The following is a 13,546-nucleotide window of genomic DNA, read 5'->3' as shown; positions in this document are numbered from 1 at the left end:
GATGCTTCCTGCTACATAAGTCTAATCCATACAATTACTCTGGACCCTGTTGAATCTTATTCGGTTTGAGTTTAATATTTTTGCCTAAACATTGCTTTTTAGTATTGGGTAACTATAACAGTTTACTTTAAATGTTGCAAGTCCTACTATTTGTTACTTTACATCTCATGAAATGTTTTACCTTTTTCAAGATAATATCAGAATCGAAGGGTGGGAGAAACAATTTGATGGTTGTACCATTGAAACGAATCAACTGTAATAATGTTTACATCTAACCTTTAAGGTGATACACATATTTAAATTTGTAAAAGCAATCTGAATTTAGTTTGTTAGCATGCAGTTTGCATTTTCATTGCTAAATATTTATTCGCCCTTCTGACATTGTTAATACAAAGCATAGCATGTTGACAATTAGACCATAAGACATAGGAGTGGAAGTAAGGCCATTAGGCCCACCAAGTCCACTCTGCCATTCAATCATAGCTGGACATTTCAACACCACTTACCTGCACTCTCCTTGTGCCCCTTAATTCCTTGTGAGATTAAACATTTATCAAGCACTGCCTTGAAGACATTTAACGTCCATGCCTCCATTGAGCTTCGTGGCAGGGAATTCCATAGCTCCACCCCTCTCAGGCTGAAGAAATGTCTCCTCCTTTCCATTCTAAATTGACCCTCTCTAATTCTAAGGCCGTGCCCACGGGTCCTAGTCTGTCCGCCCAACAGAAACAAGTTCCCAACATCCACACTTTCTAAGCCATGCATTATCTTGTAAGTTTCTATTAGATCTCCCCTCAATCTTCTAAACTCTAATGAATACAATCCCAGGATCCTCAGCCATTCATCATATGTTAGGCCTACCATTCCAGGATCATCTCTGTGAATCTCAACTGAACCAGTGCTAGTATGTCCTTCTTGGGTTGTGGGGCCCAAAATTGGACACAATATTCTCAATGATGCCTAACCAGAGCTGTATAAAGTCTCAGGAGCACATCACTGCTTTTACATTCCAACTCTCTTGAGATAAATGACAACATTACATTTGCTTTCTTAACCATGGACTCAACCTCCAAGTCAACCTTTAGAGAATCCTGAAGTAGCACTCCCAGATCCCTTTGTAGTTTGGTTTTATGAATTTTCTCACCAGTTAGAAAATAGTCCATGCCTGTGTTCTTTTTTCCAAAGTGCAAGACCTCGCATTTGCTCACATTGAATTTCATCAGCCATTTCTTGGACCACTCTCCTAAACTGTCTAAATCTTTCTGTAGCTCCCCACCTCCTCCAAACTACCTGCCTGTCCACCTAACTTCATACCATCAGCAAACTTCACCAGAATGCCCCTGGTCTCTTCATCCAGATCATTTATATACAAAGTGAACAGCTGCAGTCCCAACACTGAACCCTACGGGACACCATTTGTCACCAGCTGCCATTCTGAAAAAGAACCTTTTATCCCAACTCTCTGCCTTCTTTCAGACAGCCAATCCTCAATCCATGCCAGCAGGTCACCTCGAACACCATGTGCTTTCACCTTACTCAGCTACCTCTCATGAGGCACCTTATCAAAGGCTTTTTTGGAAGTCTAGGTAGATAATATCTGCTGGGGTTCCCTGGTCTAACCTACTTGTTACCTCTTCAAAGAATTCTAACAGGTTTGTCAGGCACGACCTCCCCTTACTAAATTCATGCAGACTTTTTCGTGCACTTGCAAGAATTTAGAAATCTCATCCTTACCGATGGATTCTAAAATTTTACCAATAACACAAGTTAGGCTAATCGGCCTATAATTGTCCATCTTTTGTCTTGATCCTTTCTTGAACAAGGGGGTTACAACAGTGATTTTCCAATAATCTGGGACTTTCCCAGACTCCAGTGATGGTTAAAAAATTACAACCAATGCCTCCATTATTTCTTCAGCCACCTCCCTCAGAATTCTAGGATGTAGCCCATCAGGGCCAGGATATTTATCAATTTTTAGACCTTTTAGCTTTTCAAGTACTTTCTCCTTTGTAATGGCCACCATACTCAACTCTGCCCCTTGACTCTCCTTAATTGTTGGGATATTACTCCTGTCTTCCACTGTGAAGACTGACACAAAGTACTTATTAAGTTCTTCAGCTATTTCCTTATCTCCCATCACTAGTCGCCTTGCATCAATTTGGAGCAACCCAATCTCTACTTTTGCTTCTCGTTTGTTTCTTATGTATTGAAAGAAACTTTTACTATCATTTCTAATATTACTGGCTAGGTTAGCTTCATATTTGATTCTCTTATTCCTTATTTCTCTCTTTGTTATCCTCAGTTTGTTTTTGTAGTCCTCCCAATCTTCTGATTTCCCAGTACTCTTGGCCACTTTATAGGCTCTCTCTTTTTCTGTGATCCTTCGTCAGCCAAGGTTGTCTCAAACATCCCACCCCCCCCCCCCCCCCACCCCAAGAATCTTTATTTTCTTTGGGATGAACCTCTGTGCTGTGTCCTCAATTACACCCAGAAACTCCTGCCATTGCTGCTCTGCAGTCAATTTTTGTACTTCGTTGTTATTCCATGTACTAAAATACTACAGGTCAACAAGTAACCTCTTACTCCAGCATTTTATACATCCTGTGAATATGTGCAATGGGGCTGTTTCCTGGCCATACTACTTATGAGTCATAGACATGTACAGCACAGAAACAGTCCAACTCATCTATGCCGATCCGATCCTAAATTAATCTAGTCCCATTTGCCAACATGTGGCCTTTAGCCCTATAAACACTTCCTATTAATCTACCCATCCAGATGTCTTTTAAATTTGTAAGTGTACCAGCCTCCACCACTTCCTCTGGTAGCTCATTCCACATACGTACCACCCTTTACATAAAAGCTTGCCCCTTAGGTCTCTTTTAAATCTTTCCCCTCTCACCGAAGCTTATGCCCTCTAGTTCTGGACTCTCCCAACCCTGAGAATAGACCTTGTCTATTTACTCTAACCATGCCCCTAATGATTTTATAAACCTCTGTATCAGCCTCCAATGCTCCACAAAACAACCCCAGCCTATTCAGACTCTCCCTACAGCTCAAAGCCTCCAACCCTGACAACATCCTTGTAAATCTTTTCTGAACCCTTTCAAGTTTCACAACATCCTAAAATTCTCCTGTACATCCGCAACATGACCTCCCAACTCCTATGCTCAACGCTCTGTCCAATAAAGGAAAGCTTACTAAACACCACCCTATCTACCTGAGACTCCAATTTCAATGAACTATGAACCTGCACTCCAAGATCTCTTCGTTCAGCAAATTCCCCAGGTCATAACTACAACATTAAATGTATAATACTTGCTCTGATTTGCCTTTCCAAAATGCAGCATCTCACATTTATCTAAATTAAAACCCCATCTGCCACTCTTCAGCCCATTGGCCCATCTGATCAAGATCCCATTGTACTCTGAGGTAATATTCTTCACTGTCCACTACACCTCCAATTTTGATGTCATCTGCAAACTTACAAACCATACCTCCTATGTTCACATCCAAATCATTTATAAAAATGACAAAAAGCAGTGGACCCAGCACCGATCCTTGTGGCACACAGGTCACAGGCCTCCAGTCTGAAAAGCAATCCTCCACCATCACCCTCTGTCTTTTACCTTCGAGCCAGTTGTTTTCAAAGGGCTAGTTCGTCCTATATTTCATGTGATTTAATCTTGCTAACGAGTCTACCATGAGGAACCTTGTTGAACGCCTTACTGAAGTCCATATAGATCACGTCCACCGTTCTGCCCTCATCAACCTCTGTTACTTCAAAAAACTCAATCAAGTTAGTGAGGCATGAGTTCCCACACACAAAGCCATGTTGACTATCCCTAATCACTCACCTCACTAAATACATGTACATCCTGTCCCTCAGGGTTCCCTCAATAGCTTGCCAATCACCGCTAATAAGCTCACCAGTCTATAGTTTTTTTTTTCTTTTCCTTACCACCTTTCTTAAATAGTGGCACCACGTTAGTCAACTTCCAGTCTTCTGGCACCTCATCTGTGGCTATCGATGACCCAAATATCTCTGCAAGGGGCCAAGCAATCACTTCCCTAGCTTCCCACAGAGTTCTAGGGTATACCTGATCAGGTCCTAGGGATTTATCCACCTTTATGCATTTTAAAACATCCCAAAAGAGCCTCCAGCTTCACTACAAAAGTACACTATCAGATAGACACTGTTAGTTAAGCTAGACAACGTTAAATTTGAAGCTGCTTAAGCGCACATATTGTCTGTATTGGGCAACCAAGGTCAACAAATATATTAACTTCCCTTCTCAGGAGAAATATATATAAAAAGTGAGAGATTCCAAACCATCCCATTAGAACATCCAAAAGCAAGTGAATGCTCAATAGTATTAGCAAGGTAAAATGAATTTAATTGGCAGTTCTGCAATGATGAGGAGGAAAGATTTTTCGATAAAAGGATTGCATTGTCCCAGAGTTATTGTGTCCAAGTCAGTTGATCACATTGATTTACAGGCTATCCTTCTGAAGTAGATGGAGCTATTTAATCTTGGGTTTTATAGAAAGTTGCAGGCTTTCAATAGGAATTTGCAGTTTTGAGAGGGGGATTTCAAGATTAGAAGACATTTTTAAGGTGAGAGGAGAAAGATTTAAAGAATTCATGAGGGTAACTTTTTTTGTGTTTGGAATGAATTTCAAGGAAGTGGTGGATACAGGCATAATTGTAATGTTTAAAAGACATTTTGATAAGTACATGAATAAGAAATGTTTAGAGGGATATGAGCCAACTGCAGGCAGTTGAGACTAGTTTATTTTAGGATGATCGTCGGCAGGTACTGGTTGGCCCACAGGGTCTGTTTCTATGCGGTATGAATCTATGACTCTACTAAAGAACCATGCTTGAAACAGGGAGTGTGTCTTCTATCTGTTTATAGGCCTCAATAAGCTCTAATATTGCCCTTAAGAGGGATGATTTTAACAAGTTAAAATTGTTCCCAAACATTCTAATTCAGTCCATGGCTGGGGAAGAGTTAAGAGTCAATACGTAAGACAAAATTTATGGTCTTGTGGATGCACACGAATAGATGGAAGAGGGATAGTGTGCTGTTGCAGTTACTGACCGGTATCATTATTATCAAGTATTAGCAAATTCCCATAGTTCTGAACGCAACCACATTAGAGAGATGATTAATATCCAGAGTGGTGGGGCATGGAATGCGCTGCCTGTGGGAGTGGCAGAGTCAGAATCATAGGTGACATTTAAGTGGCAATTGGATAGGTACATGGATGGGTGCTTAAGCTAGAACAAATGTTCGGCACAACATCGTGGGCCGAAGGGCCTGTTCTGTGCTGTATTGTTCTATGTTCTATGTTCAGAGGTGTTTTCACAGAGTGAATGTGGAAAAGATGTCTCTTTCTTGTTGAGGAATCTATAACTACTTAAAGACAAGGAATCATCCATTTAAGACAGATGAGATATTTTTTCGTTGGAACTGTCTTCCTCAAAAGGTGGTGGAAGCAGAGCCTGAATATTTTTAAGACAGCATTAGATAGATTATTGATGAGCATGAGGGTGAAAAGTTATTGGGGATGGCAGGAATGATTTTGAGTGGTGGAGGAGGGTTGAGGGGCAGAATGGCCTCCTATATCGTTGTATGATATTCACTGCTTTTGAACCTCTTATTGGGTATAGTCTGCAGACAAGCAAGCACAGGAGAAAATAAAATACCTGAGGCAGATTTTGTTAAACAGGAGCCGAATTATTTTTTTGTTGATGCTCAAAAACATTGGGCTTGAATGAATCTCACTTCCTATTACTAATGAACCCATGCATTGCTCTTTCTCTCACAGCAGCACATGGTCAGTGTCTTGATTTTCTATGGAGCAGACTTTTTAAAAATGCGTATTTTAAAAAATGTTTCTTGGAATATATTTAGCAACCAAAAATATTTGTTCATTAAGGACATGTAAACTGCTAACATTCCAACAGTGTTGGTATGTTTTTTGTAATAATTTTAATTCTTTGTTTCTTTTGGAATAAATTGATTTTAAAAGATTTATGAAAAACCTTACTTTTACTTCAAGGTAACAATTCGCAACTTGTTTCCCACTTAACAGAACTATGAAAGTCTGTTATAATACTGTCATGAGAATAAATACTCAAAGGTTGGAATTAAGATTATTCTCTTTTTTTTGTCAAACCATATCAAGCTACTGGGGTCTAACCGCAAAATCCAGCACATAAACCACCATTTTACACAGTCAGTGACAGCTCTTCAGCATTTATCTACTCATCGGAACACGGCAAGTGGTTTAAAATAGTTTTTCTTTATTACTGTTTTGGGCTAAACTAACTTAATGCTCAATTCAAGATCAAGTTGATAGGCTGTTCAGGTCTTCAAAGAAGTACAGCACATAGCCAAATGTCATTACTGCAGGCACTAAACCATTCAATGTTAGAGGGCACACTATTTCTGGAAAATAGCCTGAGAAAGTGATACTATTTTGACCTAGAATGTTTAATATTTAACCACTTTACTGTTAATGTTATTAAACCATTTTTTAGTACTTAATTGTGGAAACTTGTGAAAACCATAAGAGGATTTCATTTCTCTTGCATAATACTTTGGCACATTCTCTTAAAAAATTCTGAATTCATGTTTGTACCCTTTCACAATACGGTTTTATCCAAGGTCTTAACTAGTGTTTAGCAGCATGCAGATGAAAGTTAGGTGGCTTTAATTTTGAGTAAACTCTAACGTGTGATGAAGCAGAGGACAGTGCATACACAATTAAACAGTTAAGTCAAAATTTCTGGGTTTGATCAGAGGAAAAGGAAGGCTTACTCTTTTGTGTCTGACTGCCGGGTGTTATTTGTACCTATCACAGCAGGGCTAGATGTGCCGACAAGATAGCTAAATGTGCCATTTGAAATGTTATGCTTCCATTGCAGAAGAATAATGAGACAGTCGTAAAGGCCTATTGACCATTCTTTGTCAAAGTGTTAACGCGTTTTGGTTAATTTTTTTATTAGGATCTCCTTTTCCTTTTCTCCTCTTAAAGAAAAATGTAGAATTGCATTTATAAAGCATCTTTCATGACCTCCGGACAACTCAAAGGCACTTCAGAGTCACTGTTGTAGTGCAGTAAATACATCAGCCACACAGCAAGCACCCATTATTAGTAAGGAGAAAGAAAGCAAAATCTTGCTGGGGTTGGAGGGTTTGAACTAAAGGGTGAGGCTGGATAGGCTGAAACATTTTTTCTCTTGGAACGTTGGAGGCTGAGGGTTGACCTTAAATAGGTTTAAAAAATCATGAGGGGTGTAGATAAAGTGAATAGCCAAGGTCTTTTACCAAGGGCAGAGGAGTGCACAAATAAAGGGCATAGGATTAAGGTAAGAGAGGAAAGAGTTAAAAGGGACCATTTTTTACAGAGGGCATGAAATGAGCTGCCAGAGGAAGTGGTAGAGGCTAGTACAATTACAACATTTAAAAGGCATCTGGATGGGTATATGAGCAGAAAATGATGAGAGGAATATGGACCAAATGCAGGCAAATGAGACTAAAGTTTGGGAAAACTTGTCTTACGTGTAGACAAGTTGGAGTGTAGGGCCTGTTTCCTTGCTGTACAACTCTGTTTTTGTGATGCTGCTTGAGGGATAGATATTTGGCCAAGACACAGGGCTTAATATCCCTTAAAAATAGTTCCACACACTATTTTATTCCCACCTCAGACAGCAGATTGAACCTTGGTTAAACATCTCAACTAAAATACACCTAGCGTTTACATCCATGCTTCACTCATCAATTTTTAGTCAGTCTAAAATGAGATCCCCCTCCTAATATTTTCCTCCTTATCCCAATGACACTCAAGTCAGCAGTCATATCACTGAAAATGGCATGGCATAAAAATTCAAAGAATTATATATCATATTGTTATATTTATAAATTTAGTAAAAGTTTAGCCACAATTCTGAATACTTCTGAACATATTAAAGTATAGAATCACTTGTAGTTCCTAGTCTACACTGCTCATAAAGATAATGAATAAAAAAATTGAAGATCACTAAATCATAAAGGGATCTTTCCCTTTGATAGTTGACCTCAGAAACTAGAAAATTGTAAACAGTTTTCGTAAATTGAAAGACAAAATGTCTCTTGCAGTGCACAATCACCAATACTAGGTTTTACATCTGAACTTGGCCAGAAGTTACAATTCTCAATTCTGTCAATTCACACATATTGATATTTCAAGTAAATCCAAGCACTCTTAGTAATATCGCTATCATTCATTTGTAAATGAGTCATTTCACCATTACAGTACAATTCTGTAATTTGTTGAAATTATTTGAAGAGGCAAGTTGAACCCAGCTGAATAGGATTCAATAGCTGAATACATTCAAACCTACATTGAGTAGAGAAAACATACTGAGTTAATTATGTCTGAAAGGTATTAGATTTATTAAACTATAAAAGGTTTCTTTCTATGGTGTATTTGGGTCCATTGGTACAAATCATGGTCCAACAGATGAACCAATTCTGAACAATAAGAAACTTCAATATATACACTGAGTCTATTTCAGGAAGCTAACTTTCTCACAATTACATTGTATAGTCAGACATTTTCTGCAGTCACAAAGTTTTTATAAATTGTCATTTGATAGCTATATGCATGACACACTTTAATATGCATTCCTAGTTAATGAATATATCATGACTAGTCTTGCTAGAAGCTGTTGGTAAAATCAGCTTGCTTTCTTTAGATTTTTGATGCTTCCTCCTTCGGCCCTTCCTTTTACGTCGTGGCTTTTTGTTTTTTCTTTCTGAGGGAGGAGCTGATTGGTTTGCTTTCAGCTTAACGTTTGTAGCCACTTTAAGCTTTTTCTGAACAGTTAGTGGAGTAGACACCTCGGCTCTATATTGTCCAGACATAAGCACTGTTAAAACAGAAATTTGTTTGTTGAAGTGGGAATCATGACTGGGTTTTGTAGGTGGTTGTGTAAATGCTTCTTCTCTATGGAGCTGATGTGCATCCTGTAACTTAAGCAGTGATTTGGCAGTCACACCCTCACTATAGAATTCAGAATTAGGAACTTGTGTAAATGCAAGAGGTATAAAATTTTCATCTCCATAACTTTGAAATCTATGAATAGGTTTGGTTGCAGCCACAGAAGGCATCTGATAAACCTGTCTGAAGCTATCCATTCTGTAAGATTCATCATTCATAACATCATTAAACGCATTTTCTTTTATCCCTAAATCCAGAGAATTGTCAAAAAGATGGTTAAATTCATTATTTCTAATCTTCTCTATTTCAGTGAAATAGTTCTCCTTGTTCGGAATTTTCTTTTCAAGAATTGGCAATACATTAGTTGCCTCGGTGGTTTTGGAATAGAGTTTCGCTTTGCGATTTTTCTTCCTCCCTTTCCCCTTTCTTCTCTTCTTGCTTTTCCTTCCTTTCTTTTTCTTGGCTTTGTCCAGTGGAACATGGGTCTTGTTGTTCTCAGTGTTGCTCACAGGGCTAGGTACAGTACTAGGGGCAGAACTTGGAGTGACAGAAGCCATGACTTTGAGGACATCTTCCGCCGCATGAAACATTTGGCCAAGTGTTGACTGTTGCCATGTAGCTCCTGGTTTAGAGGTTTCTGGAGCTGCTGTAAAAGATGGGATGTTGCTTATCGAAGAAAATGATGTTGAGCTGTCTGAAGCTGGATTCTGCGTCACTGTAAGATCAATCAATTCTCCTCCATAATCATAAAGCCCAGACTCCCTGGGTACAGCGATCAGAACATGGTCATACTTCTTACACCTTTTAGATATGAACAGAAATAATTGAAACCTCTTAAACCCTGAATGATTCCACACTATTGTCCCATCATTTTATAGTTTTACCAGTGTCCAAACCACAGACACATGAAAACTGTTGGCTAAAAAAAATTTTCTGGAGTATAAAATAAGTGTAATCTTTCCCTTACAACCACAAATCTGGATTGATACTTTAACTGATTTCTGAAATAATGTAGTGCCATATTAACTGACATGAACTGAATGAACCAGTTGTTGTTATGGTTTGGTCAACAGTAAGTGGAATTTAGAAATAAAAGTTCTGCACAAGTCTCTTTTCAAAAATAACCATTACAAGTTTGTTTAAATATGAATTAGCTATTTAAAATGGGCACTGAAAACATGAAAGCATTAACTATCTACAAAATGTTGTTTTCAAAATGCTCAAAGTCTAATTCTGTGTAATTGTGTTGGGTTTGGTATATAACCATAGAAGTCATTGTCTAGTTATGAAGCACAGGAAAAAGTATGCACAATAATAACAACAATTTATGTTAGAAGTGCTATACAAATATAAGACATCTGAAACTGTTTCAGTTCGTAGGAGACTCAGCTACTACAGGAATTATAGGTAAGAAGGCAAAAAGCTTAGTGTTTAGTTTAAAGAGAATGCTAAAGGAAGAATGTACAGTAAAGAAGTAGAGAGGTGTGGGCAGAAGTTTGAGTTTAGGGATCAGTGCCATCAATGGATGCACAAGACCAAAATCAAATGATCATAGCTATTGCAGCAGGTTGTAAACAAGAGGCGAGTAAAGAGGACAAGGCTGTGGAGTGCTTTGAAAACAAAGATGAAATTTTACTTTGATTAAAGTAATACCTTTATTTAATGTGTCTCAGTCATCACAAGGATAATAAGCGAAAGGGTTTTGTGAGAGTTAGGACACAAGTAGCAGAGGTTTGGATGTGGTCAAGATTATGGGTACAATGTGGGAGACAGGCCAGAATTGCATTGGAGTTTTCAAGTCTAAAGATTATAGATGCATAAATAAAAGTTTCACATGAGCTCAGATATGAGCAAAATCTGGCAATGTTACAGGGATGGAAAGAAAGATTTTCATTAGAAATGGTTTTTGTGATTATCAGAAGCTCATTTAACAGTTATCACACTGAGGTTGTAAAACGTTTGGTTTAGTTTCATAGTTACCAGGGAGAAGAACTGGATTAGTAGCTAGGGAATGGAATTAGGAGTAGAGACTAAAAGGAGGACATTTGGAGGAAACTGTCACTCACCCAGCATTGAGTAGTCTAATAACTTGGCAAGTGGAGGATTCAGGAGAGGTAATGGCGAGGGACAGCTGGCTTTTGTTAGCATATAAAAATGAACGCTATGCTTTTGGATAATGCCACCTAGGGGCTGCTTGTCCATGAGGACCAAGGATAAGATTACATTTATACCTTTATGTCTATTTGTAATTTAAAACAAACAGATTAACATTGGTGAAAGGGAAAATAACTCCTGTGTTAACCCTTCAGATTATTTAGAAAGTAGAGGATTATGATCCCAAAACAAGTGTGGTGCAGAGGAAATCTTGGCTCAGTCTATTACTCTTTATAAAATAAAGGTACTTGGAAAATCAAGGGTTGTGTGTGATGAATTTGCATATGGCTCATTAATACATACATTATTTGAATTGATAGCCCATGATGGTGAAACTGACTGTACAGGTTATGAGAAATCATAAAATGGAAAGAGCTGAGTGTCTGCTGTTTCCACTGCTCAGTCTGTTTGTTGCTTGATTTACAACATTGTGATTGTTAAAAGCAAACTTACCAGCCATACCAATATCGTTCAACACACTGCTCCTTGTAGGTTAGGTCAAAGCAGGGGACCTCTAACACATTGAAGAATGCCTGTCCCACAACCATGGAGGATGTGTCGTTAACTTTTCTTAAACACCTCTTTAACCTGTGAGGAGAAACAAGGAGAGAGCAAGGGACAGGAAGAGTGAGCACAGTAAAAAGATGTCACTTCATCTTTACATTTTAACTCCTGCTTAAATTAGCCCTTTTAAATTGTTCCTGAAACTAGTGATTTCAGTATTTTCCAATTTTTTATATTTACAGCAACTAAATGTAGCATTTCAATGCAGAAAACATCCAAAGTTCTGGAGTCCCTGGCTTTCCTGTTATTTGCCAAAACTTCTGGTCAAAAGGTAGCACTTCCTGGCATATCTACCTACTTCCCCTGTCCAAACACTTATCCCAAAACACACACACTTCCAATTCCTGAGCGAACAGACCCAGCAAGGGCCCCGGATAGGTGTTACCTACTCTGTGTCGCAGTCACAGTGGCTGAGGGTGTACAGCCTTAAGTTCCTGTGGCCGTAGGAATAGGCAAAAGGGTGGATGACATGTTCGCAGTGGTCATGCTCCCGGCAGCATTTATCTGTCTCCGCGAACTCACCTGGGTTTGGAATTGGGGGGGGGGAAACAAGGAAAGAAAATCAAATACAATTACAACAGTGCTCAGATAGAGACGAGGACAAGGAGGAGGGATAACAGGATGGGAGGGGGAGAGAGAGAGATGAGCAGTGGGGATGGGGACAATGAGGAGGGATAACGGTGGGAGGGGGAGAGATGAGTGGGGATGTGGACAATGAGGAGGGATAACGGGGGGAGAGAGATGAGTGGGGATGGGGACAATGAGGAGGGATAACGGTGGGGGAGAGAGATGAGGAGTGGGGATGGGGACAATGAGGAGGGATAACGGTGGGGGGGAGGGAGAGACAAGTGGGGATGGGGACAATGAGGAGGGATAACGGGGGGAGAGAGATGAGTGGGGATGGGGACAATGAGGAGGGATAACGGTGGGGGAGAGAGATGAGGAGTGGGGATGGGGACAATGAGGAGGGATAACGGTGGGGGGGAGGGAGAGACAAGTGGGGATGGGGACAATGAGGAGGGATAACTGGGGGGAGAGAGATGAGGAGGGGAAGGGGAGAATGAGGAGGGGGAGTAAGGATGGGGATGAGGAGGGTGAGGATGGTGGATGAGGATGGGGAGCCACTCAGCCCTTCGTGCCCGTACTAGCTCACTGATCATCGGCGCCAATTTCTTTGTTTCTCCCTTGAATCAGGACCGTGAGGGGCGATGGACCCTTTTTTTATTATTACCCCCATCCCCTAATCCAGCGCCAGCCCCGGGCTCCAGTTACCCAGGTGATCGTAGCTGTCGGCGTTGTTGCCGGCTCCGCACCACAGGGTCCCCGGGTAGGTGAAGCCCCTCTTGCTCCTGCGGAGGGGGGTGTGTTCGGGTCCCGCCTGGCACCGGCTCCTCTGGCGGCTCCAGGCGGCTCTCAGCTCGGTGCCGGGCAGCAGGGGGGCGGCGCGGAGCTCACACTCGCGCATGAAGGAGCTGACGGCCCGCGGCTCGGTGCTCACGGAGCAGCCGGGGGGACGACCGGCCTCCAGCTCCAGCTCCCGCTCCCGCTCCTCCTCCTGCAGCCGCAGCAGCAACGTCCCGTCAGAGATCCGCGCGTAACCCGCGCCGCGCGCCTCCGCGCAGTAACGGCCGTCGCTCAGGTAAGAGGCTGCGGCGCCCGGCTCGCGCTGGCGCGAGAGCGCGGCCACGGAGAGCAGGAGCAGGAGCAGAGCCAGCGACAGCGCCCCCATGGCTGGAGGGCTGGCGTTCCCTTTCAGCACCACCGGGGGAACTGACAGCGCTCCCCTCGGCTCTCCCCCGCTTCTGTCTGCGCCTGTGCTCCCGGGGACCCTTCA

At 41.1% G+C, this 13,546-nt stretch overlaps 1 protein-coding gene across 1 annotated transcript; it reads right to left on the bottom strand.

Moving 5' to 3' along the window:
- Positions 1–8,415: 8,415 nt before the first annotated feature.
- Positions 8,416–13,546, bottom strand: proca1 (protein interacting with cyclin A1). Its single transcript, XM_043718487.2, has 4 exons — positions 12,985–13,546; positions 12,102–12,234; positions 11,602–11,736; positions 8,416–9,795 (listed from the first exon to the last, which is right to left on the bottom strand). Exons 1-4 carry the CDS (start codon positions 13,439–13,441, stop codon positions 8,682–8,684), a joined length of 1,839 nt encoding a protein of 612 aa, XP_043574422.2. The 5' UTR covers positions 13,442–13,546; the 3' UTR covers positions 8,416–8,681.

This window comes from Chiloscyllium plagiosum, unplaced genomic scaffold (genome assembly GCF_037043375.1).
Source record: "Chiloscyllium plagiosum isolate Xiang-an unplaced genomic scaffold, Cpla_swu_hap1 HiC_scaffold_31, whole genome shotgun sequence".
Taxonomy (NCBI): Eukaryota; Metazoa; Chordata; class Chondrichthyes; order Orectolobiformes; family Hemiscylliidae; genus Chiloscyllium; species Chiloscyllium plagiosum.
This window is presented reverse-complemented; position numbering and strand designations above follow the sequence as displayed.